We start from the raw sequence: 25,073 nt of genomic DNA, 5'->3' as shown, positions 1-25,073 counted from the left end.
ACAGCTGAAATTTGAAAGAAAAAAAATATTGTGCGCGTGAATATTATTACTCCCTTCGTCTCATTTTACGTGACACTTTTAGGATTTCGAGATTCAAACAAATCTAGCTTTGACCGTAAATTTTTCATAGATAATTTGAATTATCAATTGTTGTGATTTATAGTACTTTTTATGTATTTTACAAATATATAAATTCTATTTTTTTAAAAATGAAGATCATGCGCAAATTTTCGATCAAACTTAAATTTTTGACTTTCAAAAAACGAAAAGTGTCACGTAAATTGGGACAGAGAAAGTATTTAAGAATAGAAAAATTATTTTTCAAAGATTGTTGATAAAAACATAACAAAAAAAACAAATGAAAATAAAAATAAATTGAGGATTAGTTTTACGAACTCAGACTTTATAATTAAGTGTACAATTGTCTGAGATTGCGTGTTTGAAAGAAGAAACTGATGGATGGACTCTGAATAATATGCAGTTGTCCTTTTGATATTCCACAACCACATCATTATCTTTTTTCACTATTTTCTTTTCATTTTACTCTCATCGTATAATACAATTTAATTATTTATTATATTACTTTCTTCCTATAAAATTATTTAAGTATACTTTGACTGAATATGAAGTTTAAAAAAAATATTTTAAATTACCTTTTGAAAAAGTAATATTTGTGGACTATTTGTCTAATAAGTGAGATCTAATAACTTATTAGTAATAAAGATAAAATTTTGTTAGTGTCATTAAATATTTGCAATCTTTTTGAATTGGTTTAAAACAAGAGCATACTATTACCGTTGTCCTTATTAAGAACAGATGGTCAAAAATAGTTATCATTTTAAATAATTAAAAATATAAGTTGTTTGTTTTTACGGTTTCACCAGTTATAAATATAAAAGAAAGAAGCATTAAATTGAAAAAAAAAACTACTCCAATAAGAAGAAAAAAATAGTTAAATTATACTTTTGTTCATAATAATTTTTAGAATGCAAAGTAAAAAATGGAGAGGAGGAGAGAGTATATAAATTGGGACAAAGGTACTATTATTACAGTACTCATTGTGTACAATTTTTTATTTTTTTTAATATTAGTGTATTTTTAACTTTTGTAGCAAAGTAATTGCTTTGTTTTTCAATATATATATACACTTCTAGTATAATAAGGTCATTATTTATTTTTATTTTTTTTACAATAAAGTATAAAAAAAGAGTGATGATTTAGTGCCGATAATAGAATGTCTGAAGTTAAAAGAAATTAACCCCACTAACCATGTCATCTATTTTCAGCTAAACACCTAATTATACCGTGTCTATCACTTTGATTAAAATCAATTACCTTTATCAATTAGTTATTGCTAAATAGGAAATTTCCGACAAATTATTGTTCAAGGCAATTTGGCCTTTTGAAGGAAAAAAAAAAACAGAAAAGGAAAATTTCAAAGAATTCTAAAACTAATAATTTATTTGATCAAACTTTTAAAATCAATTTATTTTAAATGCGTTTTTGGAGAAGCATTTTTGGCGAGAAATATTTTGTATTTGACTATAAATTTTAAAAATATATTTTTGAACAATACCAAACTTTTAATGTTTGATAAAACTTCTTTAAAGTGTTTTTAAGTCTTTTTTTTTTCTTCAAAAGAATACATGTTAAAACTTTGCAAAACAATTTATACTAAACCTTAGAAATATTATTATTTTTTCTCTCAAAAAGTTGATAAAACATTTCACTTTTTAAAAATAAGTAGTTTTGACTTTTCTAAATCTTAGCCAAATAGTTTATAAGTATAATTTTTAGATTCAAAACTCTAGGAATGAAATCATTTTTGGTAAAAGTTTTTTTATTTTTAAATTAACATCATACTCAAAATGGAAAATCGAAAAAAAGTCCACTTTGTCTCCGCCGATTTAATAAAAAATTTAATGAGCTTTTAAATAATAATTTGAGGAATATATTATATATTTTTTTTAAAAAAAAAATTGGCTAGTCGAGCCTACCAAAATTCTTTTATTTTGTACTTTGCTATTTCAGGGCAGGTTTGCCGTTCTTTTTTCAACCAAATAATAATAAAGAAAATAGAACTCCAAACAGCACAGAATAAACATTAAATGGAACATTAATTTTTGAAGTCTATTGGCAATTTACTTTTTGTAGCAATGGGCTTAATTTAATTAATTTATTAAATAAATAAAATGCACCCCAATTCCTCTTCTCTTGTTTCTGCTTATATTTTTTAAGTCTCAATAATACAAGAATCATTGCCCGAAAATAAAACAAACAAGAAAAATTAATTTCCCTATGTATGAAATGATGGGTTTTTTCTTATACTAATTACGTTGAAAAGTTGATTTGCTTTTCACGGTTAATTTAAGTGATTTATTTATATAATATATAATTGTATATTTAAGTGATTTATTTTTTTCTTATGCTTTTCATTTAGCGGAGGATTAGTCAAATTCATATAAACTAAATCACCCGTCTATTCTTAAACAATGTGTGACTTTTACCATTCTAATATTCCACATATTTTTAATTTAATAGTATAAAATTAAAAATAATTTTTTTTACTTTTTAAATTTCATGTCGAATTAAAGTCAGACAAATTAATTGATACAAATGGAACAATAGATACTCTTTTTTAAGAGAAAATAAAATAAATATTGAATATACTTTAGTAATAGGGTGTTAATGTCATTAAGATTCACATGAGTTGCATGCATGAGTGGATATTTTGGTCAAAGTTAGTCTTTAAGAGAGTAGTTTTACATTAATACAAAATGTAATTAATAAATCACGAGTGGTGTAATGAGCCACATAAAGGCTTTGTTGCTTATATGTCTAATTAATTTCATGCATTTGCTTTGCTAGCTATTACTACTCCCACCATCATATTATTTCCCCTTTTCACACGCTATTAAGAAATTATAAATAATAATATAATTTTATTAATATACCTCTTAAAAGACTTTTTGAAAATTTTATAAATAAATATGAATATTTTTAAAAAGAATTAATTGTAAGAGTAATACAAAAAAAAAATCTTAATTTAATAAGGTGAACAATTAATTTTAATAAAATGATCAATTAATATAAGACGGAGGGAGTACTATCTTATCAATTAAATATACACTAATAGTAATATAAAAGAAATTACACTATCCATTTATTTTTCACCTACTATAATTAATATATCATTTATTATGTTGTGTAGGTCACAAAGCATGTTTGCCATTTGCAATTTATTAATAACTAACTTTCAAGTAATATGGTTGTAGAATATTACTTTATTTTCTCGGCATATATTAGATAAGTTCATTCTTAACTAATGAATTTAAGTTATTGTATGCATTAACAATGTAAAGAATTTGAAAATAATATTAATATATAACTTAATGTGTGGCTACAAGTTAGTCGTAAGTTATTTTAGCTTGACATGAAATCTTTAAATTTGATTATTCAAATTCAAAATGTGTCAGATAGATTTAAACGAAGAAAAGGACTTATGAATTTGTGATGAGTTACTTTTGCTTTTTGAAAATTCACCCCAAGGTAAAAGTCATACTCCATATGGAACACCTTCACATTCTTGCTTGCCTTAATCTAGCAGTTTAGATTTATGTGCATTTTTCACCAATATTCATCTTATTCTATTTTCAAACATTTTTTTAAAATTTTCAACAAAAAGAAAAAAAAAAGATTGCTTGTAAGAGAGTTTATATATTTATGTACTAAGAATTAACTTATTTTCCTTTTTGTGTTAAGAAAGTCTTTATTGGATTCTCTGTATGTCTCTCTCTTTATCCTCCTCACTCTCTCTGACACACTGCACTCTCTATATGGCGTAATTTTGGTGCCTGATAGTGCAAGCTAAGCAAGCACCCCACTTTTTTTTTTCTTTTCCTTAATTTCCAAAAAATATTTTTCTCCACAAAATAAACAAAATGAAAAGAAAAAATAAACTTCATACTATTTTCATATACTGCATGGTAAATTAACATTGACACATCAAAAGTTCGAAGTTTATAAATTCTGAATTCGACTCTTTTGAAGTTTTTAGTATCTAAATTTATAATTTATGTATATTAAATGAATCTTTTAAAATAAATACAGAATTTAATCAAAATTATTCAACAATGGTACATTCTCATACGTAATTATAATATAGTTTAATTAATTACTTGTAAATATTTTTTTATAAAAAGGGATATTAAAATCAAACTCATTAAATAAATAAAAATGTTTTTTTTCCTCTCTCCTCCTATCTCTGTCCAACTCTTTTTTGGGTCCTCACTACTTCTATAAGCTCATGTTAAGTGCTTCACTCACTAGCAAAAACCACAACAAAAACACTCTTTCTTTCCCCTTTGTCTCTCTTCACTTCATTCCATTGTTTATTTTTGTCTATCTCATCTTCTTCATCATCTCTTTCATTTATATTATCCCCAAAATTAATTCCATAAAAGAAACAAAAACAATCTTTGATCATTTTTGTAGTTTTGTCTCTTGCTTTTGAAATCTTAAAAGAATCTTCTTTAATTTTCACCTTCACTACTCTTTCTTGATCTCTACTGGTCTTTTTGCAAGTGTTTGACCCTTTTCTCCTTCACTTTCAAGAACTCAAATTTTAACAATGATTCTAATAGTACTTCAAAATTTAATTGTTCTACATTCTCATAATGAATTGGTGAGAAATTAATTATGTTGATGATGCATGAGAGGGTCAATAATGTATTAATTCCTAGTTGTTTCATAAAGAGTGGACAAAATTTGTGAAGATCCCCTAGGTTTTTTTAATTTGTTTTCCTACTTATTATCTTTAGTAGTTGAAGTCAGCCACTAGTTTCAATTTTAATCATTTTAGTCTATATAGGTTGTACTAATTTCCTATCTTGCCCCTTTTGGTCTCCACATAAGTACAAAAAATTTCTTGAAAGAGGTTAGATATGGAACTTCCAAGTCAAGATCATGAGGATATGCCAATACCAATTAACAGCACATATGGACACATGATACATCATGATCCTACACCACCCAACAATACCAATCACATTATGCCACCACCTTCTATGAATGGTCCTCCTATTAATGCACCACCAGTAGCAACTGCAGCAGATCATCATGTACCTTTCAAGAAAATAATCAGGTACTGTTAAATTCTTTTAATTATATGTTACCGTGCGGGCCTAATTCTTTTTAACGAGCCTAAACATGTTTAGTACTAGTACATTTTATTTTTTTTGCCTTAGTATGTGTGACACCTCATGCCTTCTCGAATATCTTTGTTGAATTATGTGAACATGTCAGTTTTTCTTGAGATAATATTATTGAATTGTGTGACCATCGATCTTAATTGTCACATGGTCTGAATGGTGTTCAAATTAATTATTTTTTAACAAGCTAAAACACTTTAGAACTTTCTTTTACTTGGTATGAAATTAAACCTCTTCCCCCTCTCAACTAAGCCATAACGTAGACCGAAGGGTGTTTAGACTAGTTCTTTTTAATAAAACACATTTAATTTGTATAGTACAATGTTGAATACAAATTAAATACTGTTAACGAAATTAATTAATTAATTAATTGTGTACTATTTTGGACAGGTACAAAGAGTGCCTAAAGAACCATGCAGCATCTATGGGTGGTAATGCAACAGATGGATGTGGAGAATTCATGCCAAGTGGTGAAGAAGGTACAATTGAAGCTCTGATTTGTTCAGCTTGCAATTGCCATAGAAATTTTCATAGAAAAGAAATAGAAGGTGATCAACAACTTCAATTACCTTCTTCTTGTGATTGCTACCATCATCTGAACAACAGAGGAGGATCAACAAAAAAAGTTTATTTAGGACATAACCATCACAAAACTAGTTTAGGTCCTGAACCATTTGGTACAATAATTCCAACTAGACCAATAATACCACCACATCATCAAATGATAATGTCTTATAACATGGGCTCACTTCCTAATTCTGAATCAGAAGAACATGATCAAGATCATCATCATATTGGTGGAATTATGGCTATGGCTAGACCATTACATCATGTCAAAAAGAGATTTAGGACTAAATTTACTCAAGAACAAAAGGATAAAATGCTCAATTTTGCTGAAAAAGTTGGATGGAAAATACAAAAACAAGAAGAAGGTGTTGTGCAACAATTCTGTCAAGAAGTTGGAGTTAAAAGAAGAGTGCTTAAAGTTTGGATGCATAACAATAAGCATAGCCTTGCCAAGAAAAATGTTGTTAGTATTCCTAATGAAAATCAAGTTTGATGATTTTTATCTGCTACTTTAATTTGCTTTTTTTAATAATATCTAGTGTAGTACTAGTACTAGTGCATGTGGGGAATTTTGGAATTTCTTATGGTTGTTTTGGATTTTGTTTAATTAATTAACTAATTAATCTCATCTCTCCAGTGCTGACTGGATTTATTTTTGTCTTTATTTGGTTGTACACTTTTTTTTATTGGGATGACTAATTTACGAGTCAACTATAAAAATATATATATATATTTGCATTGCTCCCTAGACATTTGTATAAACTACTATACTAGTAAACTACCAAAGGAGTTTTTTTTGTTTGTACGGATGACACTTGTGTTGAACCAACCCCCCCAAAAATAGGAATTAACCGGACCCCCAAAAAGAAACAGAAATTGATCTTAAAAGATTAATGAGTACTATCTATTTGTTTGGTGTTACACGGTTTGGTTTGAAGTTAGGTTATGATAAAATTAGTTATTTAAAAAGAAGTTGTTCGTTAATAAAAATATTTTTTACCTTATTAAGGAGAAAAAAATACTGAAGGACCTCAAGGATATTTTTGTCTCAATAACTAATTCCCTTATTATTATTCTACTTTGTGCAAAGATAACTTATCCTAAAATTAATAATAAAACGAGAAATAAATCAGTAATTAATTTTTATCACAAGACTATATATATTTGTCAAACATACCAAACCACCCCATTCTGTTCTAAATCCATTTTTTATTGAGGATCAATAAGTACTAATGCCATTTTTTCAAGAGAAATATCAATCCAATGTTCTAAAATAAATAATAAAGAAACCGAAATTGATCTTAAAGTTTATCTGATTTTATTTTTCAGTAACTTATTAAAAAAAAATTGAATTTTGAATCATAAACTTCAAAGCTTCTATCAAAACAACATATAAAACAAGACTATGAATTATTCACTTCTCCCAAACCTATGGTGAAATAAATTTGAACTCTCTAGCTACAAATTGTTCTGTTTTTAGACTTTCCATGACCACGCCATGTAAAGGGCTTTAAAGTCTCAGATAGACAAACAACTATGTTGCCAAGGCAAGACTTAAAACAGAAAAAAGTTCAAATATGGACCATGAACATTAAAAATATAATTACAACTGAAACCAAATATGTGATTTCCATCTATAGTTATAAGAGACTTATGTGACCACATATCATATTGCATTCTTGGCATTGTCTTATTAATTCTTTGTGGTCCATTACTCTAGAAATTACCAAATTGGTTTTAACTTTAATTTTCAAACACTCTTCATGTTTAGACCAATCAACTATTTCTATGCCTTTTGATGAAAGAAAAAAAAAGTTTGTTCCTCAAGTGTAGTAGTAGAGAAAGAATAAAGGAGGGGCAAGTGGAGGGATTACACCATCTCAAATAGTAAAGTAGACAAAGAGGAATTACAAATTCAAATGGAGTTTAAGCTAGCGTTTCACCATATATTTATATCAGATCCTGGAAATTTATCTTCAGATATTTGTTTGATCATGAAAATTATATCATATTTTGAAAATTTATGAGAAATTTCACTTACACTCACAAAAACTTCAAATAAAACTTGTGTGTCCAAACACAATTTCAAGTTCCAAAAAACCTAAATTTTCAAATTTAACTCTTCACAGCTCAACTCCAAATATCTTTACCTTTAGTATCGAAGAAAACTTAGCTATTCTATAACTCAACTGCAAATAGTATACATAATTTTAACAAAGGGAAAAGGGTCTGAAAAATACTTCAACTTTGATGAAATTGTTGTTGCGATATCAAATTGTATGGAGGATCTTTTACCCCTGCACTATTTAATAGTGTATTTAAAAGGTATATATGTGCCTACGTGGACACGTTATTAGTTATAATTATGCAATATTTATGATGTCCACGTGGGCATATATATACCTTTAAAATACACTATTAAATAGTGTAGGGGGGGTAAAAGGTCATTTCCAAAGTTTGATATCGTTACTGCAATTTCGGTCAAAGTTCGGATATATTTCAAACCCTTTTCCCTTAAACAAATGAAAAATATTTTCCGTTGGACTAACTTACATAGTTACAAAGATAGGTAAGATTTGTTTACGCCCACTAGGGGTGCGCATCGGTCGGTTCGGTTCGGTTTTAGGTGTTATTGGTTCGGTTTATCGGTTTTCGGTTTGTAAATACTTCAAACCGATAACCAAACCAATAACATATTTCTTATCGGTTTTTGGTTAATCGGTTTATGATACTTAACGGTTTGGTTTTCGGTTTAACCAATAAGAAAATACTCATATATATTATATACACGATAAGAAAATTTTCAAATAAATCATATGATTTTTCCAGCATTTGGCATGAAAGTAATAATCATAAAAGTAACAATCATTTTTCTTGCAAGTTTAGACACTAGACACATTCAAAGGAAAAAGTGTGAAAGTAACAATCGTTTAACCATTAACAAAAAGTGTGAAAGTAACAATCGTTTAACCATTAACAATAAGACTAGTAAATTCAGTATAGTCTTATTGGGTTATCGGTTTAACCATTAACAAAAATTATAAAATCGGAAACCGAACCAATAACCCAATAAAAAAATTTGCAAAACCGTTTAAAAACCGTTAGCCCAATAACCCAATATCAATAAACCAATAGTGTTTTTTTCGGTTCGGTTTATTGGTTAAATCGGTTTTTGCACACCCCTAACGCCCACCCTCTACTAACCCTATTTATGGAACAGATACAATTAAACTTGCGTTGGATTAAGAAGTGATTCTGACATCATTAATGTTCTGCAACTATGTAAAATGAACAATTATGGTTCAACTCTTCAAATATTAGGAGCAGCCTCTCACAAATATGCTGTAATTAAGCCGGATCAAGCATATAATTTTTATAAATTACAAAACCAGTTAATAATTAAATCCAATAATATTTTTTTTGGAAAATCTTCGCAGAATAATTTACACTTCGATCATCTAATTTATGTTTATATATCCTCGGCTGTATATAATAGTATGCATATCATATATGTATGTAATTTTTTTGTATAATATATATACTATTTAGACATTGTGTACAAATTTTGTAAATTAACTGGTCCAAAGTCTAATGCATTGGACTGTATTTTTTCCAAAAAAATTCTACTATTTATTGGTATAATAAAGTTAGATAAGATTTTAGAAATAACAAACATAATAGACATAGTAAGACTGTATAACTATAATTTTGATTATTGCGCTTTATATTGATAGTTTTGTTTGCTATGGAGGCTGCAGTTTGTATATTTTTGCCCGTTTGTATATTTTGCTTGCGAATATACAAATATGGTAAGTATATACAAATTCTTTATTTACACATTTAGGAATTTTCCAGAACTCTGTTTGTATATTTCACTTGTCAATATACAAAAAGGGTGATTTATTATGAATTTTCATAAATCGCCTACAAATATCCAGAGAAAACATATACAAATTTGGGATTTATACGATCATGAACTGAATTATACAAATCATGCGAATAGCAAGTATTGGAGTAACTGTAGCCACGAATTACAATTTTCTTAAAGGAAAAACCTTTTGGCCAAAAAATTTGGCCAAGATGGTATTTTTCATATGTTATTTAACCTTTTTGAACATTTTTACCTTTTTAACTTTAATACATTTTAACTAAAAAAATGAAAAATAGATTAGTTTATTTTAAACTAAAAAAGATATTGTAGATTTTTAAAATTTCTGGCCAAATTTTCTTGCCATTTAGCATTACCCTTTCTTAAATTATAGATGTAGTATCTAATTTTTCTATATGTTAGAAAAAATATTTTTTTCTTTCATAAGCTCCAAAGTACAAAGCAATTTAGGGAATTGGGCTAAATAAAGCCCATTTAAGTTCTATTTTAACGCTGATGGTTCGAAAAACACAGCAAAAAGGCCTATTGGGCCAACACTCGAGATTCGGGGTCAGTATTGGGTGACCCATTTTCTTCCACAACTCCGCCGCATCAATTCAGTCCGTCGCGAAACCTCCATTGAAATGCTCGTGAGTGAGCTCAGAAGAACCATAGAAGAAGAAGAAGGCTTAACAAATGTCTGCCATATTCAGATACAAATCAAAGCTTCACACTTTTACCTTCAGAACATCTCTTTTTTCCATATCGTCTTCCAAATTTCATTCCTCTACTTCTTCCTCTTCTCTCAAGCCTAGAAGAAAACTCTCGCTCCTCTTCAACCCATTTGAAGGTTCTAGAGTAGGGCTAGTGTTTAGATTCGAGGATTCTAGACTAGGGTTAGGGTTTAGGCATAAATGGGAGGGAAGTTCCGACAACTACGATCACATAAAATCAGAGGTGAACTGCCCACGCTGTTCGAAGATGATGACAGTGCTATTCTCTAACAGGCCGTTGTCGATCACCGCCGGGGAGACTGGAATTTACCAGGCGGTGAATTTGTGTCCTCATTGCCGGACAGCGTTTTACTTTAGACCGTTTAAATTGGAGCCTTTGCAAGGGACTTTCATTGAGATTGGGAGGGTTAAGGGAGGTGAAAAGGAGAGTGAAGATGAAATGGCTGGGAGTTCTGGGAAGAATGATGGCAAGATTTGGGAAAAGTTGAGGTCTTATAGTGGGACCAATGGCAGTGATGATGGTGGACAGGGTAGTTGTGAAACTGAAATGAAGGATTCGGAGGCGAGAAAGGAAGAAGGGTGGGGAGGTACTGATTTGGGGATAGAGTTGCTTACACCAAAGGAGATATGTAAAGGGCTTGATCAGTTTGTTGTTGGGCAAGAGAGAGCCAAGAAGGTTAGCAAGTCTCTGTTTCTGCAGGGTATTCAACTTTGGTCTTACTGACATGATATTCTACATTTTGCAGGTGCTTTCTGTTGCAGTTTACAACCATTATAAACGAATATACCACTCCTCTTTGAATAAAAAGTGAGTAAATATATGCTGTTAAATGACATAACATCTCGCTAACATGTGTGCTAGTGAAGATGTCTCCCCTCAGTGGAAAGTTTGATCCTTTGATAGGCCATCCCATCTAAAACTTGTTTATTCTACTTATTTAGTGGTTGTCTCAAACAATGTCAGGAGTTATTTTGATTTCTTCTTAGATGCTCCAATCTTGTGACCAGAAACCGCTCTTGATGCTATTTAAATTTGAATAAATCCTTTGATTGTTCATGAAAAGTAAATGGACTTGGTAACAACTTGTAGAAGATGAACATTAATACATTAAACACTTTCAGAGGCAGCCAGATTGGACTATGACCAGATTTATTTGATCATGAATGAGCATAAGGAGTTTTTTGTTTTTCATCTTTAGGAAAAAGATGAGAATTATCTAATAAGGAAGTACAAAGGGAGGAAGAAATGAAGTCTTTTAACAAAGAAGAAGTGTCATGCGAATAGGATATGCTTCCTCCACTTACTGGCAGATCTGATTTTGTGCTGTGATCCTCCTTTTTAACGTCCAGCACTAGCTTAGTCCTTGGCTATTCACCTGTGAATAAGTTTTGCTTTACTTATTACAGAAACTGTAATCATAAGAAGAAAAATTGAAAGCAAACAGAAGTAGTGTGTTTTGGGAGAACATGCACTGTAGATTTAATTGTTTTGGTCACTGATAGTACCAGAGGCTACTAGGATCCATCAATAACTGATAGTACTGATGTTAATGTCAGGTCAGATTCTCGTAAAGTTAGAGATGAGCTGGAAAATATTGATAATGATTCGGTCGAATTAGAGAAGAGCAATGTTTTGCTGATGGGCCCCACTGGCTCAGGTATGATATCTGATTTCTAGTTTGAGGAATGAGGAATTAGCCCTTCATTCCTAGTTTCTTTTTGGTGCACCAATGAAGTTTAATTTTGTATAAAAGATTGGGTGACAGTATGTGGAGAACCATATTATGTTTTACATTCTTTACTTTGAATTTAGTACTAGTTTATGGAAAATTTTCCTATTATTAACAAATTATTGCCTTGTTAGAAGAAACTATCTATAAGAATCTTAGTTTCAATAGACTTAATTGGTCGTTGCGTTCTAACTTGTGTTTTCTGTGAATGAAAGGACAGGGAAAACATTACTTGCCAAGACACTTGCTCGTCTCATCAATGTTCCTTTTGTAATTGCGGACGCAACAACTTTAACACAGGCAGGTTTGCAATAAATTTCCGCTTCAAGTTGATTCAGTGCTATTTGATTCTCCCGTTGTTTCTGAAATAGCTCTAAGTAGTGTACTTCTTCACTTATGAAGAACTCGACAATAAAAATAAAAGATAATTGAACTCTTGCCTTTGGGGGGGAAAGGGTCCTCATGACAACATACTTTCGAATTTTTTCCTTAGGTCCTTCCCCACTTGATAACAGGCAAAAGTTTGTGCCAAGATTCGAACTTGTGGCGTCGCCTAACCCACATATCACACATCGTGCTGTTACTGAAGTCCCTGGGGCTAACTTGTTGAAATTATCTAATGATTGAGTTTTGCATGTCTGGACTAATCTGACATAACACATAAGAAGATTACACAAGGAGGAATATGTCTCGCTCTCTGTATTAATTCATTTGTTTATGGGAACAAAGACAAGCTTCCTATTTTTTTGTTTTCTAAAAAATCAAGCAGGTGGATCTTCAAATGCTGGTGAGCACATATCAAAATCTATGCTCTTTTCTGTCACAGATTATCTCCTAAATTTGAACTGGGGGAATATACTTTGTTTTATAAGTCAAAGAGGGTTATATTAACTGTAGCACCAAGTGTGTGCTTGGAGTATGCAGTACAAAGCAAAAACTTACTTAACTTATTGCACATGGAGTGAACTGAAAAACTTCTGCACCTCTCGTGCAACTACTTTTTTGTTCCAAAAATCCGATATACATCTGAGTTTTTGTCTAAAATGTTCTCTTGTTTTCTGCTACTGATTCTTCCTCTCCATATGATCCACCATATGGTTTCTAGTATGGTGTACCCGAGGGGCTTTGTAGCTTTGTGGAGGCCTCTTCTGTTCCAATATAACAGTAGCTCTTTTGGGAATTCAGGGATGCACCATTTCACTTCTAGTGTATTCAGATAGATCGACCATTGCTAAGATGTAACTTTACAATGAATAAAGGTGTTCACATCATCCTATCTTTCCTCATATAGAACATATTTGTTGCAAATTATCATTCCTTTCCTCTGTAGAATGTGCTTGAGAATAGGGAATACTTTGTGTTCACAATTTTTGTAACCTTAAGAAACCAGGACAATGATCATACATTTGTTTTGATAAAGCACACTTTCTATTATTTCTCATTACCTCTTATTCATTGCATCAGAAAAGCAATGAGTTGTAATGGAGGATGAGGAAATTTAAGCAAATAGCAATAATCCTCTAAAGAAATGTTTGGCACATGTATACGTTAGCTTGGTACACCTGAGAATAGCCTCTTTCCCCATATTTCCTTTTGTTGCGCCCTTTTCTGTAAGTATAGACGATTGGGCGTTATGCATAGAAAGCCATTTTGTTTTGTAAGGTTTTCCATTTTTTGGTTTGCTTCTTGTATTTGGGCACATATTTGCCCTTCTTCTAATGAATTTTATTACTTTATTTTAAAAATCATGACTTCAATATTGACATGGCCGAAAGGAGAGATTGTTGTTAATTCTGGACTAGCTTCTTTGATTGAAATATTTCCGAGTGCTTAAACTTTGGTCTGATAACTATAAAATGTAATATACTAGTCAGATTGCTGCGCACTTAGTATTGATCGGAAAATTGTCGAATACTTTTGTCCTTGCATTTTAAAAGATATGAGTCTGGTTGTGGGCAGTCAATTGAATTTTACTTTTGTTTAATCTTTTGCCAAACCGTTGAGCTCTGTTGGACTATGCTTTCTGACTTAAGTTGCTTCATATAAGTGTGGACTATCTTTAAGTAAACATGTTTCTCCAAGGTGGTGAAATGATATTTTAGTTTATTTTACCTTTTTATTAGTTCTATTACTGTCATTGGAATAATGAGTATTAATCCCTCTTAATCACTGTAGGCCGGTTATGTCGGAGAGGATGTGGAATCCGTATTATACAAATTACTCGAGGTATGCATGATGATTTAATAGCATTTGAAGTTTTTTTTCATTCTATTCATGCCTGATCTGCTTAGTTATCTCATTTCATTGACGTTATTTCAGAGCAGAGTTGTAATATTGAGAGTTTCAGATAAGAAATGGTTCTTATTAAAAAAAAGTGGTCTGACACCCGGGCTTGTGTGATTTCACTAAACATGAGGGATATGATCCTAAATATTTAGTTTTCCTGTTTCCAGCAACATTGCGAAGAGATACACGCAAGCACAAGTTCAACTATGTTCTCAATATTGATACTATCAATATATTACTTCTTTTACCTTGTGCAATCTTTGCAACATTCTTATCCTTCGGGGTGGCCAGTGGTTTGGGCTTGAGACTTCCATGTTGGAGGTCTCATGTTTGAAACCCCTTGCTAGCGAAAGCAAGGGGTTTGCCTTCTAGGTCGAGCAAGGGGTTACCTCTCCGGTGTGGTTTGTGAGCTATTGTATAGAAGTGGGAGGAGTTTTACCCTGTGCGCACCCAAAGGGTAGCGGCTGCGGGTTTCCCTTGTCATAAAAAAATAAAATCTTTGCAATTTCTTTCGGACTTCAGTATTTCTGATATACCATTGGTCAGCCATTCTGTGTAAAAATCTTGATGGCTTCTCTTGGGGTGTTACTGCTCCTGATTCTTTTGGTATAAAATCTTTGCAATTTATTTCGGACTTCAGTATTTCTGATATACCATTGGTCAGCCATTCTGTGTAAAAATCATGGCTTCTCTTTGGGTGTTACTGCTCCTGATTCTTTTGGTATAAAAATCTTGCTTCCATTTGATGACCATTCAGAAAGTATAAGCCTAATAGAGTAAATATGATTTTTAATTGGAATATGGGAGCAGCTGAGTAATTCTACTGCTAAAAAACTGATTTTTTTATTTTTTTTGGTGAAGTAAGAAGAATGTCATTAACAAAGCATCAAGCAGATGCACAGATTACAAAAGAAAGAAATATCAGCTCCCAAAAAGGCAAAAAAAGCTATCTAAACAGCTAACAGCAGAGATCTATGGAGCTGATAAATTCTAGGAAAGAATCGACACTAAGTACAGGAGAGAGATTAACCCAACCTAAAAGAGTAATCAAACATCTTGCTTTAAAGGTAGAGATGGGAGTTGGGGTGCCATCACAACATCTTTTGTTCCTCTCCGTCCATAAGCACCACAAAATACAGGCTGGAACCAAAGACCAGATCTGCTTGACGGACTGAATTTATTGTGCATGTGAAGTACTGCTACTGCAAATATAAGGTCATCATGTAGTAGGAGAAACATTTAAAACTGGCTCCTAGAATTGCAATGAACTCATCATATTTTAGATTTGAAGAATTGTAGGGAGGTGATTGATAAATTTGACTAGTTTAACAAGGAACTAGCTGGATAGTTGGCTTAGTGGTTTTGAAATGATTGATGAGCTTGTGTAACCAATCAAAACTTTAGGAGCTTATGTCACACTAACAATTTAAATTTTCTGAATAATGCTGCTGAGCTTGACTTTTTCTACAATGTTTAATTTGTTCAGTTGTGGCACAGTTTTTGGAGGATTCGAGTGAAAAGAATGTACACTGATATGAATAAAAGAGGGTAGTGCCGGCAAAATGAGCCCATATTTTGGTAACCCCCCCATATTTTAATGGGTTGGGTGAGTGACTTTTTACATGGGTAAAATATGGGTAAAATATGGATTAGCCAAATGAGTTGAGCTTCTAACTTTTATTCACTCAAAATTCATGATATCACTAAATTTTTTTTTTTTTGAAATAGATGATATCACTAAAAAATTGTAACTTCTCTTCCTTTTTATGTTCTTCTATAGAACTAGTTATTTTTCTCTATAATTGAAAAGGTGAAGTCTTTGGCCCTCCAAAAAATATATATTTTAAATGTACATTTCTTTTGTTAATTAAAGTATAATTATATTTTTATATTGGATAATAAATAAAAATGTAAAATAAGCAAATCATGTATTAGTATTGACATTGCTTAAGTCTTAAAGTGCATTAAGCATGTTTTAGTCCTAAAATGCAACTATTCATTTACTTTGAAATTAAAAATATTTTCCCCTTGTTATTACATAAATTTATTTTATATTGAAAAGTTAGGATTTTTTTTTTACTTTTATGATACAATAAAACTAAATGAAGCATTTTCAACATTTTTCATCTAAAAAAAGACTAAAATATTTCTCCATGTTGAATTCTTAAGTAGAGTACTATTTACTCGTGAAAATATGGGTAAACTAGTATTTTACCCAATCCATTTTTACCCATATCAAATATGGGCGGGTTGAATTATTACCCATTTTATGTTGACCCATTTTCAACCCGCCCATTTGCCACCACTAAAAGAGGGTAATGATTTCCAAAGTAGTCATAATGGTTTCACATTTGTGCAAAAATCATTTTTCCTTTTCATTTTGAGCTGTTTAGGTATAAGAATTATCATTATCACATTGTTGTGAAACTCAACAAACCTGATTGAAAAGGTTGACCCCTTGATGTTCAGCTGATTATTGCATTGGAATAGTTTCTTTTTGATGAAGGTTGCATTGAATAGTTTCTGTGTGGAAGCAAGTTGACTTCCTATTTCATTGTCAAGTAGACTACATGGTTTCTCTTTTGTGGTCTGCTTCACTTTTGCACTATCAGCAGCATAGTTATTCAATTATAATTTTTTGGTGTACATGCTTGTTTGCAGGCTGCTGACTTCAATGTCGAAGCAGCTCAGCAGGGGATTGTCTACATAGACGAAGTTGATAAAATAACCAAAAAGGTAAAAAAAACATCATCTACTTTATGAATTTGGATTATTGATTTTAAAGTAATCATTCTCATCAGTCATTTGTCTAGGCTGAGAGCCTGAACATTGGCAGAGATGTATCTGGGGAGGGCGTCCAACAGGCGCTGCTGAAGATGCTTGAAGGAACAGTGAGTGTTTATTGCAAATCATTTCATCTGTTTGTTCCAATTGCCTATTACTCTTGTAAACATGTTTACAAATTCATGTCTGTAGTTCTGTGACTTAATGTGTTCTCTTTTGAATCATTTTTCGGAGATCAATAATCTCACTTGCTAAGTTTATCTTTTTCTTCCTCAGATTGTAAGTGTACCTGACAATAGAGCACGGAAGCATCCACGTGGCGATACTATTCAGGTATACTGACTCTATTAAGGCCTCTTTTATCTACTTTTTCTTTTTGAAAATTGCAGGCTAACAGTTTTGTGGGAAAAGCACTTACAACTTGCTGTTTGGATGATAATATAGTTTTGTGCTTTTAGAACCAGTTTGATTAAGTTAGGGGTGGAAAACAAATCTCTACTGGGAAAGATTGTTTGACCAAGGAAAATGACATGTCAGACACTGACCTATTCAACAAAACATAAACAGGACATCTTCAGCTAAACTACACATATGTTGGGAGGGGGAAGTCAAGTCAAATACTGGTTTATATGCCTTGCAGCAATCATCTACGAAGGATTTAAAGTTGTAATGAGCTGGACATTACTTGTTCACTAGCTCATCACTGTTCTTTCTAGATGCTGACAGCTCTGTATATTTTTTCATATACTAATTTGCAGATAGACACAAAAGATATCCTTTTTATCTGTGGTGGAGCTTTTGTTGGTTTAGAGAAGACAATTTCAGAAAGGTAATCTGTCAAACTCAATTAATTTCATGAAACACATTTAGGTCAAGTGATATATTATAGTTCAACTTATCATTCCTTTCACAGACGACAAGATTCTTCAATCGGATTTGGAGCACCTGTTCGAACTAACATGAGAGTTGGTGGTCTAACTGATGCTGTAGTCACATCATCACTTTTGGAATCTGTGAGGAGATCCCTGTGACTTGAGCGTAGTTTTCTTTTCCGGATTACTATTTTGTAGATCTAATGACTCTTTGTTCTTGTGGAATTCTAGAAACCAAATGCATTGGAAGCATTTATTTGACATTGCTTTCTGTATCTAGGTAGAAAGTGATGATCTCACTTCATATGGACTTATACCTGAATTTGTGGGACGGTTTCCAATTTTAGTGAGTTTATCTTCCCTTGATGTGGATCAGCTTGTTCAGGTTTGTCTACTCTTTTCGCCCTTTGGCGATGTAGTTTCTAGTTTCACATTTTCCTGATATAATTGGCATTTGGGAACTCCAACTGTGCTAAGGAGGTTGATGACCAACTTAAAAATAGTCAAATTATGATGAATCCTCATAGTATTTGTTGATGAAGTCTTATTGAAATGGGCCCAAACCAGAGTGAATTACACCCCGATTTTTAAATGTGGTTTTGATCGATTGATTGGGTGGGGAACTTTGGGAATTTTTCCTTTTGCTTTTAGGTGCTATCATGGACTCTAAAATAGTAAATATGTTCTGTTATATGTACCCTCTTCCAATATTTGCCTTCAGTCTCTTTCTTTGATCCTTTTTTCCATGTTGACATCAGTAAAATCATCTTTGTGCCTCTAGAATTGGAGCTTGAGATGCTGCTGCCGCGTGCCAACAATTACATTATCAAATTCTTCAAATAAGCCTTCATGCTTTACGATTCTTTGCATTTAATGTCTAGATCAGAAGTACTCTTGATTCTTGAATGTGTAGCCTATAATTCAAATATCTGATTTAAGTACCTTGGCCTAGTTAAATGCTTTAATCTTACAGTAGTAGGTTAATACTTAATACATGGATAGAGAAGTCAACAACAACATATCCAGTGGGATAGAGAAGTTAACCAACTGAAGAAAATGTGAAGTGTGTGGCTGTGTGTGTGTTTGTGAGAAGTCTTTTTGAGGTTCAATTTGCATGCATTGAGAAATATCTGTTTATGATTTTTGGACTTTCAGGAAAAGGAGAAAAAAAATTATAGGCTGCTTGAAGATGAAAGAAAATATTTGAAGTTGATGTTCTCTTTTGCATTTCACCTTCCGTATTGTTTCTTAATTTTTTTCCTTTTGGTTGTGGGTCCTTATTTTTGCTCTGCAGGTTCTCACAGAACCCAAAAATGCTCTTTGCAAGCAATACAAGCAAATGTTCAACTTGAATAATGTAAGCTTTTAGCTCAGCGCTGTTTAGCTTTAATGTTGGATACTTCATTCCTTTTAAAAAGGAAGTTTCTCTCTTTTTTCCAACACTCTCGCTAGAAAAATGGTAAAGAGAAGAAGAAGAAGCCATTCTTGAAAAAAAATGGTACTTCATTATGATGCACTGGATCAAAATCAGTCATGTTACCTCAAAATTGTTTGTTTTGACGTTACAGGTCAAATTACAGTTTACCGAGAATGCACTTCGACTTATTGCTGAGAAAGCCATTGCCAGAAACACTGGTGCACGAGGCTTAAGATCTATACTAGAAAATGTTTTGACTGAAGCCATGTTTGAGGTATTGCATGACACTGCAATTTTTTGTATTTGGCGTTAATTCTGGAAGAGCTTGGTAAAATATCTCACCATTTTACTCTCATCACATTGAGGCTACAAGGGAGGAGATCTATCACCTTTTATTTGGAAGTTTGAAATACCTGCTTTGTGTATAACTTCCAAAATTTTCGTGAGCACCCCATAAGTGGTTGGCATAGCTATCTTATTTGCTCCAAATTTCCAAAATGAACCTAAACATGATCTTAACCTGTCTTTTGAAATGTGCCTAAATATTGGTTTCAAAAGCTCCAAAAGTTCTATTAAAGTGCCTTTTCTCTCAAACCTTTATGACTAAATGTATTTTTAATCATGTAGCAATTACCTGAGGAATTGTTATTTTCATGCTCAAACGCGTCACATTCCCAAACGGTGCCTCAGTGAAATATCTTTACATAGTTCTCATGATCCTTGTGCTTTTTCGGTCACATGGCACTCAGAGGATCCTTTGTGCATGCCACGGCTGTTCTTATAAACCATATCCTGGGATATTGTGCACAGGTTCCTGGAAGCAAGCCAGGCGAGGAATCTGTAGAGGTTGTCTTGGTTGATGAAGAGGCTGTCGGAACAGTTGATACAATTGGATGTGGAGCAAAAATTCTTCATGGTAGCAGTGGGCTGGAGAATATTTCCCCTACTACTGGATCTTCAATGACAATGGTATGTCTCCTTTTGATAGATAAGCATTTTAAGACAACTTGCCATCAACCAACCCGTCATTATTATGATCGCCAGTTATATTTGTATGAACGTACTGAATCTTGGTCAAGAAGTGGGAAAAATGTGTGAATCAAAGAACTGTTTGCTTTAGATTTTCCATGCTCTCTGGAAAGGATTGCTAAGTGTAAATTTCTTGAGTGATTTAGCAATTTTTTTCAGGAAAAGAATGAAGCAACAAAAGAAGACTTGGACTCAGAGTCTGAGGATCCGGCAAGAGCCTTGAGCTTGTGATCTCAGTGGTCTGTTTCTTCTCAATATTCTTTATTTTGTGTGAATTCTTGTATATAAAGTATTGTCAAACATGTAAAGCTAGTTGGGGTTCCTTGTTCTTAAAAGAAGGCTTTTTGTATACCCAGATTTTTAAATACCGAATTGAGTTTTTATATAAGTTCCACAGCCTCTTCCCCTGGATACCTGATCCAATCCATTTTGACTTCCAGGAAGAAGCTAAAAATTATGCTGTTCTGTTTTCATTCCTATCTGAGGTTCTATTTGATGCACGTGATTGGTTAATTTGAATTTGAAACAGTGTTAAGGGGGGTACAACCTCAAAAAATGGGGAAGTTATCTCTTGTATATCATGTGAACTAGAGATTCTATGTTGCAATTGTATGGTGAGTTTTGCTTTGATATGCTTCTCTGCAGCAACAGGAGATATATGGATTTTGCACAAGTTGGACTCGGCATTCTCCAATCATATAATAGAACATCAACTTTCTCTTTGGAGATTAGTTAGAACTTTGGTTGAAGTTTATTCATGAAAATACTCGCTCAACCACATCTACCCTTTACTTTTTAATTCCAAGGAATGAGTGAATGAGCTGAGTTCAAGTTCGGTTATAATAATCTTTGCCCGCTTTACAAGCAGCTTCATTGTCAATATTGGAGGATGAGGTTGACTTGCTGTGTAGGGGGAATCATTTATGGTTAACAGTCGTGTCAATGGCAAGGAATAAATTGAAGTGCTTACTCAAAAAACAAAATGCAGCACAATTGCATATACACCCTCTCTCTCTGAGTTTTATGTATTCATGTTGAGCGTTTCTTATGGATGTAGATTTGTACAGTAGCTATTTTCAAGAAATTAGTCACTTGAGCATCAGAAAGGACCTTGGTTGGTTCATCTCGATCCATTAGTGATATCTCTTATTGATCTTGTTCATCTGATGGTATTATGTCATAGGAGCAAATTTTGTTCATCTGACTGCAAGATATTTATGTTCCCTAGCCCGACGACTTGGGCCTACAACACTTTGAATTTTTTTCAAGTTTTTGGGACTATTTTTCCTCTCTGTCATTCTCCTCAGCAACGTCCTATTTGTCATTCTCATTTATCTTGGGTTTCTTTGCCTTGTCGTTGTTCGTATTTTTGGATTTATTAATCCTTCAACCTTTTTTTAATTTATTTTGAGTCATTTTCATGAATTTGGCGACTAACATACATAATTACGAAATTAGGCTAGTTTCACCTTTACTTAATGAATTTGGCGATCATGTGTACCAGATTCATTGTCTCTGTTGCTTCATTAGTTATTCTAATGAATGCCTCTGAATTTGCCCAACATTTCTACTCATTTAGCATTACTTGTCAATTTTTTTTTCGAGTTTCAAACCCTCTCCTCTCATTCCAATGACAGATATTTTGTATATCTAATTATGCGGCAGTCGTGCGTCCTTGCCCGATTTAAATCTTCAATACTTGGAATATTTTTAAAGGTTCTTGAACTGTTTTCGAATTTAAAACAAATGGCAAATAAAAGAGTGTTATTATTTTTTTTCAAATACATTCAAATAACAAAAAAAATAATAATTCAAATAATGATTAATTAATAATTATATATATATATATATATTTATTTTTTTAATTTTTTATTTTTATTTTTTTTCATTAAAAAAATATGAATTAATAATCTAAAAATGAGTTCCATTGATGATATATTGAACTCGCCGAAATAATTGTTTTGTCGAATTTTCAAAGTCTATCAAAAGCATATATATATATATATATACACTTATATACTACCTTAAAAGCATAAACTCTTAAAAGCATAAACTCCTAAACTGAATGTTGAATTACTATAATACCCCCAATTAAAAATACTCAATTTATTTTATTTATTAATTTAATTATTTGTACTATATTAAATGTAGATACCCTTTCATATTAAAGGGTTGTGATTTTCTCAAAGAGATTTGACTTTTTTAAAGGGTTATGATTTTTTTGACATTTTCGATGAGTTGTGACTTTTGCAAAAGTTTGTGATTTTTCCAATGAGCAGTGACTTTTTCGAAAGGTTGTAACTTTTCTGATAAGGAACAATTAACACCTATTAATATTATTATTTGTTAGCTATAAATAGAGGGTTTCCTCTCACTTTTAAACTACAATCTTTTAAAGTTTTCTACTCTTCTTCTTAAAAAATCTTAGGGTTATTTCCAACAGTTGATTAAGTTCAAAATTCAACACAATTCGAGGTACCACATAAGAAAGAGTTGGTGAACAAATGTAGCAAATCATTCATAAATTCACACTCGTATTTTTTCTTACGATTTCCATGAGTTAACAGTGACGAAAAGTTATGGGAAAGCCAATAATAATAAACAAATATGAAAAAAGTCACATGATTTGGGTAAGATATTTCTTCTTTGATTTTTTATTTTTTATTTTTTTACCCTCAAATGAAGCAGTTTCTTTCTGAGTTTGCTAAAACAACGGGCATCAACGTTGTCTATTGAATCGGTAGTTTTGATGTTAAATCCACTATTTCAAAAATAGATTTTCACTTTTACTTATAATATGATAATAATTATTTTTTAATAAATATGTAAGTAAAAATGAACGAAGAAAGTAAAGTGTCGGTGACAAGAGATTTAATCAAATGGAATACTATAGTGAATATAGCATGAAAATATATTTTTGTCTTCCTTCTTCATTGTCTATGTATCATTCCATATTATTTGTTGTTCATTTTAATTTGAGAAAATTTCATGTCACAATATACACTCCTTGTTAGCTATATAAAAATACATAAGAAAATAGTGATTGATCATGAAATAATCTTAAATAAAATTAAAGATTCTATAAACAATACTTCAAATTTTATTCATCTATTACTTTTTATTATTAAAAAGTTTAATATATTATATCACGATACAACTTCTATAAGACTCTAGATACTTTCATTAGACAATAACTATAACAACTATATGATATGTACGTGGCAGGAAAAAGGAAAAGACTACAATTCTACAATGATAGGGTAGAAACTAAAAGAAATGAAATATTCACCAAAGGTGATGTTGTTCATGTATTAAAATTAAATAATGCTACTAAAATATATATATATATATATATATATATATAAAACAAATAATTGGTCAAGCTAAATATTTTGCATAAACTCAAACCTCAATTTAACTATCATTCGTTATAACAATAAAGTACCTTTTTTTTTTGTAGAATTGCCTCTTTATGATAGTCTTACTCAAATATTAATTGGTAAAAGATAGATTAAGTATAAAGATAAAATATTGAAATATTTGTGGTAATCCTTATTAGTGTCATGCACATACTAAATTTCAAGTATGAATATTTAAGGGAAAATTATATTTAAATGTTGTCCATCATTTATGTTCATAACACCTCAAGAGGAAAGACTATTGGTGACATTTTTTGTATTGATATTTTTTTAAAATTTTGTTGGTTAGATTTGTTTACAAAATTGAGTGAAGTAAATAATAATAATAATACTACTAAAGAAATGTCACTTTCTCCCCATATTTAACGTTGAATGTATTTTGAAATGTTTCAATAATATCTGGTCATTTTGATCTCAAAATACTAGTAACTCTATGACAATCTGTATTAATCATTTAAAAGCACTTGTCCTATGTTCTTTAAATTATAGAATTATTTACTAAACAAATTTAATTTAGTAATATTAATTCTATTTTACAACATCGTATACTATATATACGTGTGGTCATTCTCGCTGAAGTGAAAGAAACACACTCTCTGGCAGTAAGCCTTCTCTCTCTCTCTCTCTTTTTCTCTCTTTTTTCCAATGGAATTTTCGTATTATGCTTAGGCTCGTAGGTTTTATGTGTTTTATGTCTTAGGTTGAATTGTGTCTTAGGTGCTTTACGGTTTTATGTTGGAGAATTTGACTTCTTAATGTTTCTTGATTGAAATTCAACAATGTAATTGATATTGTTTTTGTTTTACCTCAGTGATTTGTTATGTTCAAGAATTTACAATGTCATTGTGATTTTTGCCAAGATTCTACAATCTCTTTGTGATTTTTTTACCAAGATTTTACAATGCCATTGTGATTTTCTTACCAAGATTCTACAATGTCTTTGTGATTTTCACCAAAATTCTACAATGTCTTGTAATTTTTTACCAAGATTCTACAATGTCTTTCTGATTTTTATCAAGACTCTACAATGTCTTTGTGATTTTTGACCAAGATTCTACAATGTCTTTTCTGTAGTGAAGAATGCATGTATGTGTAACGACTCGAAAAATGATAGAGTGAAACTAGAGCCTCACATGTGAGTTTGGAGTCAAGAACTT

The 25,073-nt window shown here is 31.5% G+C and overlaps 2 protein-coding genes across 4 annotated transcripts; both read left to right on the top strand.

Annotated features, from left to right (window-relative positions):
* The first annotated feature begins 4,877 nt into the window (after positions 1 to 4,877).
* On the top strand, positions 4,878 to 6,464 carry LOC125875871 (zinc-finger homeodomain protein 4). The gene is made up of 2 exons (XM_049556919.1): positions 4,878 to 5,143; positions 5,601 to 6,464. The coding sequence occupies exons 1-2, from the start codon at positions 4,944 to 4,946 to the stop codon at positions 6,268 to 6,270; spliced, it is 870 nt and encodes a 289-aa protein (XP_049412876.1). The 5' UTR covers positions 4,878 to 4,943; the 3' UTR covers positions 6,271 to 6,464.
* A 3,738-nt stretch (positions 6,465 to 10,202) lies between these two features.
* LOC125868150 (CLP protease regulatory subunit CLPX2, mitochondrial) lies at positions 10,203 to 21,786 on the top strand. 3 transcript variants are annotated; one of them, XM_049548773.1, is made up of 16 exons: positions 10,203 to 11,055; positions 11,126 to 11,187; positions 11,937 to 12,037; positions 12,330 to 12,409; positions 14,285 to 14,335; positions 17,057 to 17,131; positions 17,209 to 17,286; positions 17,456 to 17,512; positions 17,938 to 18,008; positions 18,093 to 18,192; positions 18,332 to 18,436; positions 19,346 to 19,408; positions 19,620 to 19,742; positions 20,279 to 20,437; positions 20,657 to 20,736; positions 21,143 to 21,786. In XM_049548773.1, the coding sequence occupies exons 1-15, from the start codon at positions 10,342 to 10,344 to the stop codon at positions 20,726 to 20,728; spliced, it is 1,911 nt and encodes a 636-aa protein (XP_049404730.1). In that variant the 5' UTR covers positions 10,203 to 10,341; the 3' UTR covers positions 20,729 to 20,736; positions 21,143 to 21,786. The 3 variants fall into 3 exon arrangements, with proteins under 3 accessions (XP_049404730.1, XP_049404738.1, XP_049404721.1); XM_049548781.1 differs by lacking the exon at positions 21,143 to 21,786 and adding an exon at positions 20,938 to 21,050; XM_049548764.1 differs by lacking the exon at positions 21,143 to 21,786 and having other exon boundaries at positions 20,657 to 20,850.
* Positions 21,787 to 25,073: the final 3,287 nt, after the last annotated feature.

Source organism: Solanum stenotomum, chromosome 1 (genome assembly GCF_019186545.1).
Source record: "Solanum stenotomum isolate F172 chromosome 1, ASM1918654v1, whole genome shotgun sequence".
NCBI lineage: Eukaryota > Viridiplantae > Streptophyta > Magnoliopsida > Solanales > Solanaceae > Solanum > Solanum stenotomum.
The sequence above is the reverse complement of the archived record's forward strand: the minus strand, read 5'-3'. Positions and strand labels throughout refer to the sequence as shown.

Coding starts and splice junctions, on each gene's coding strand:
- LOC125875871 (XM_049556919.1), top strand. CDS start 4,944: ATGGAACTTCCAAGTCAAGATCATGAGGATATGCCAATACCAATTAAC. Junction 5,144..5,600: donor CCTTTCAAGAAAATAATCAG/GTACTGTTAAAT, acceptor TATTTTGGACAG/GTACAAAGAGTGCCTAAAGA.
- LOC125868150 (XM_049548773.1), top strand. CDS start 10,342: ATGTCTGCCATATTCAGATACAAATCAAAGCTTCACACTTTTACCTTC. Junction 14,336..17,056: donor TATTATACAAATTACTCGAG/GTATGCATGATG, acceptor GCTTGTTTGCAG/GCTGCTGACTTCAATGTCGA. Junction 18,009..18,092: donor GAGAAGACAATTTCAGAAAG/GTAATCTGTCAA, acceptor TTCCTTTCACAG/ACGACAAGATTCTTCAATCG.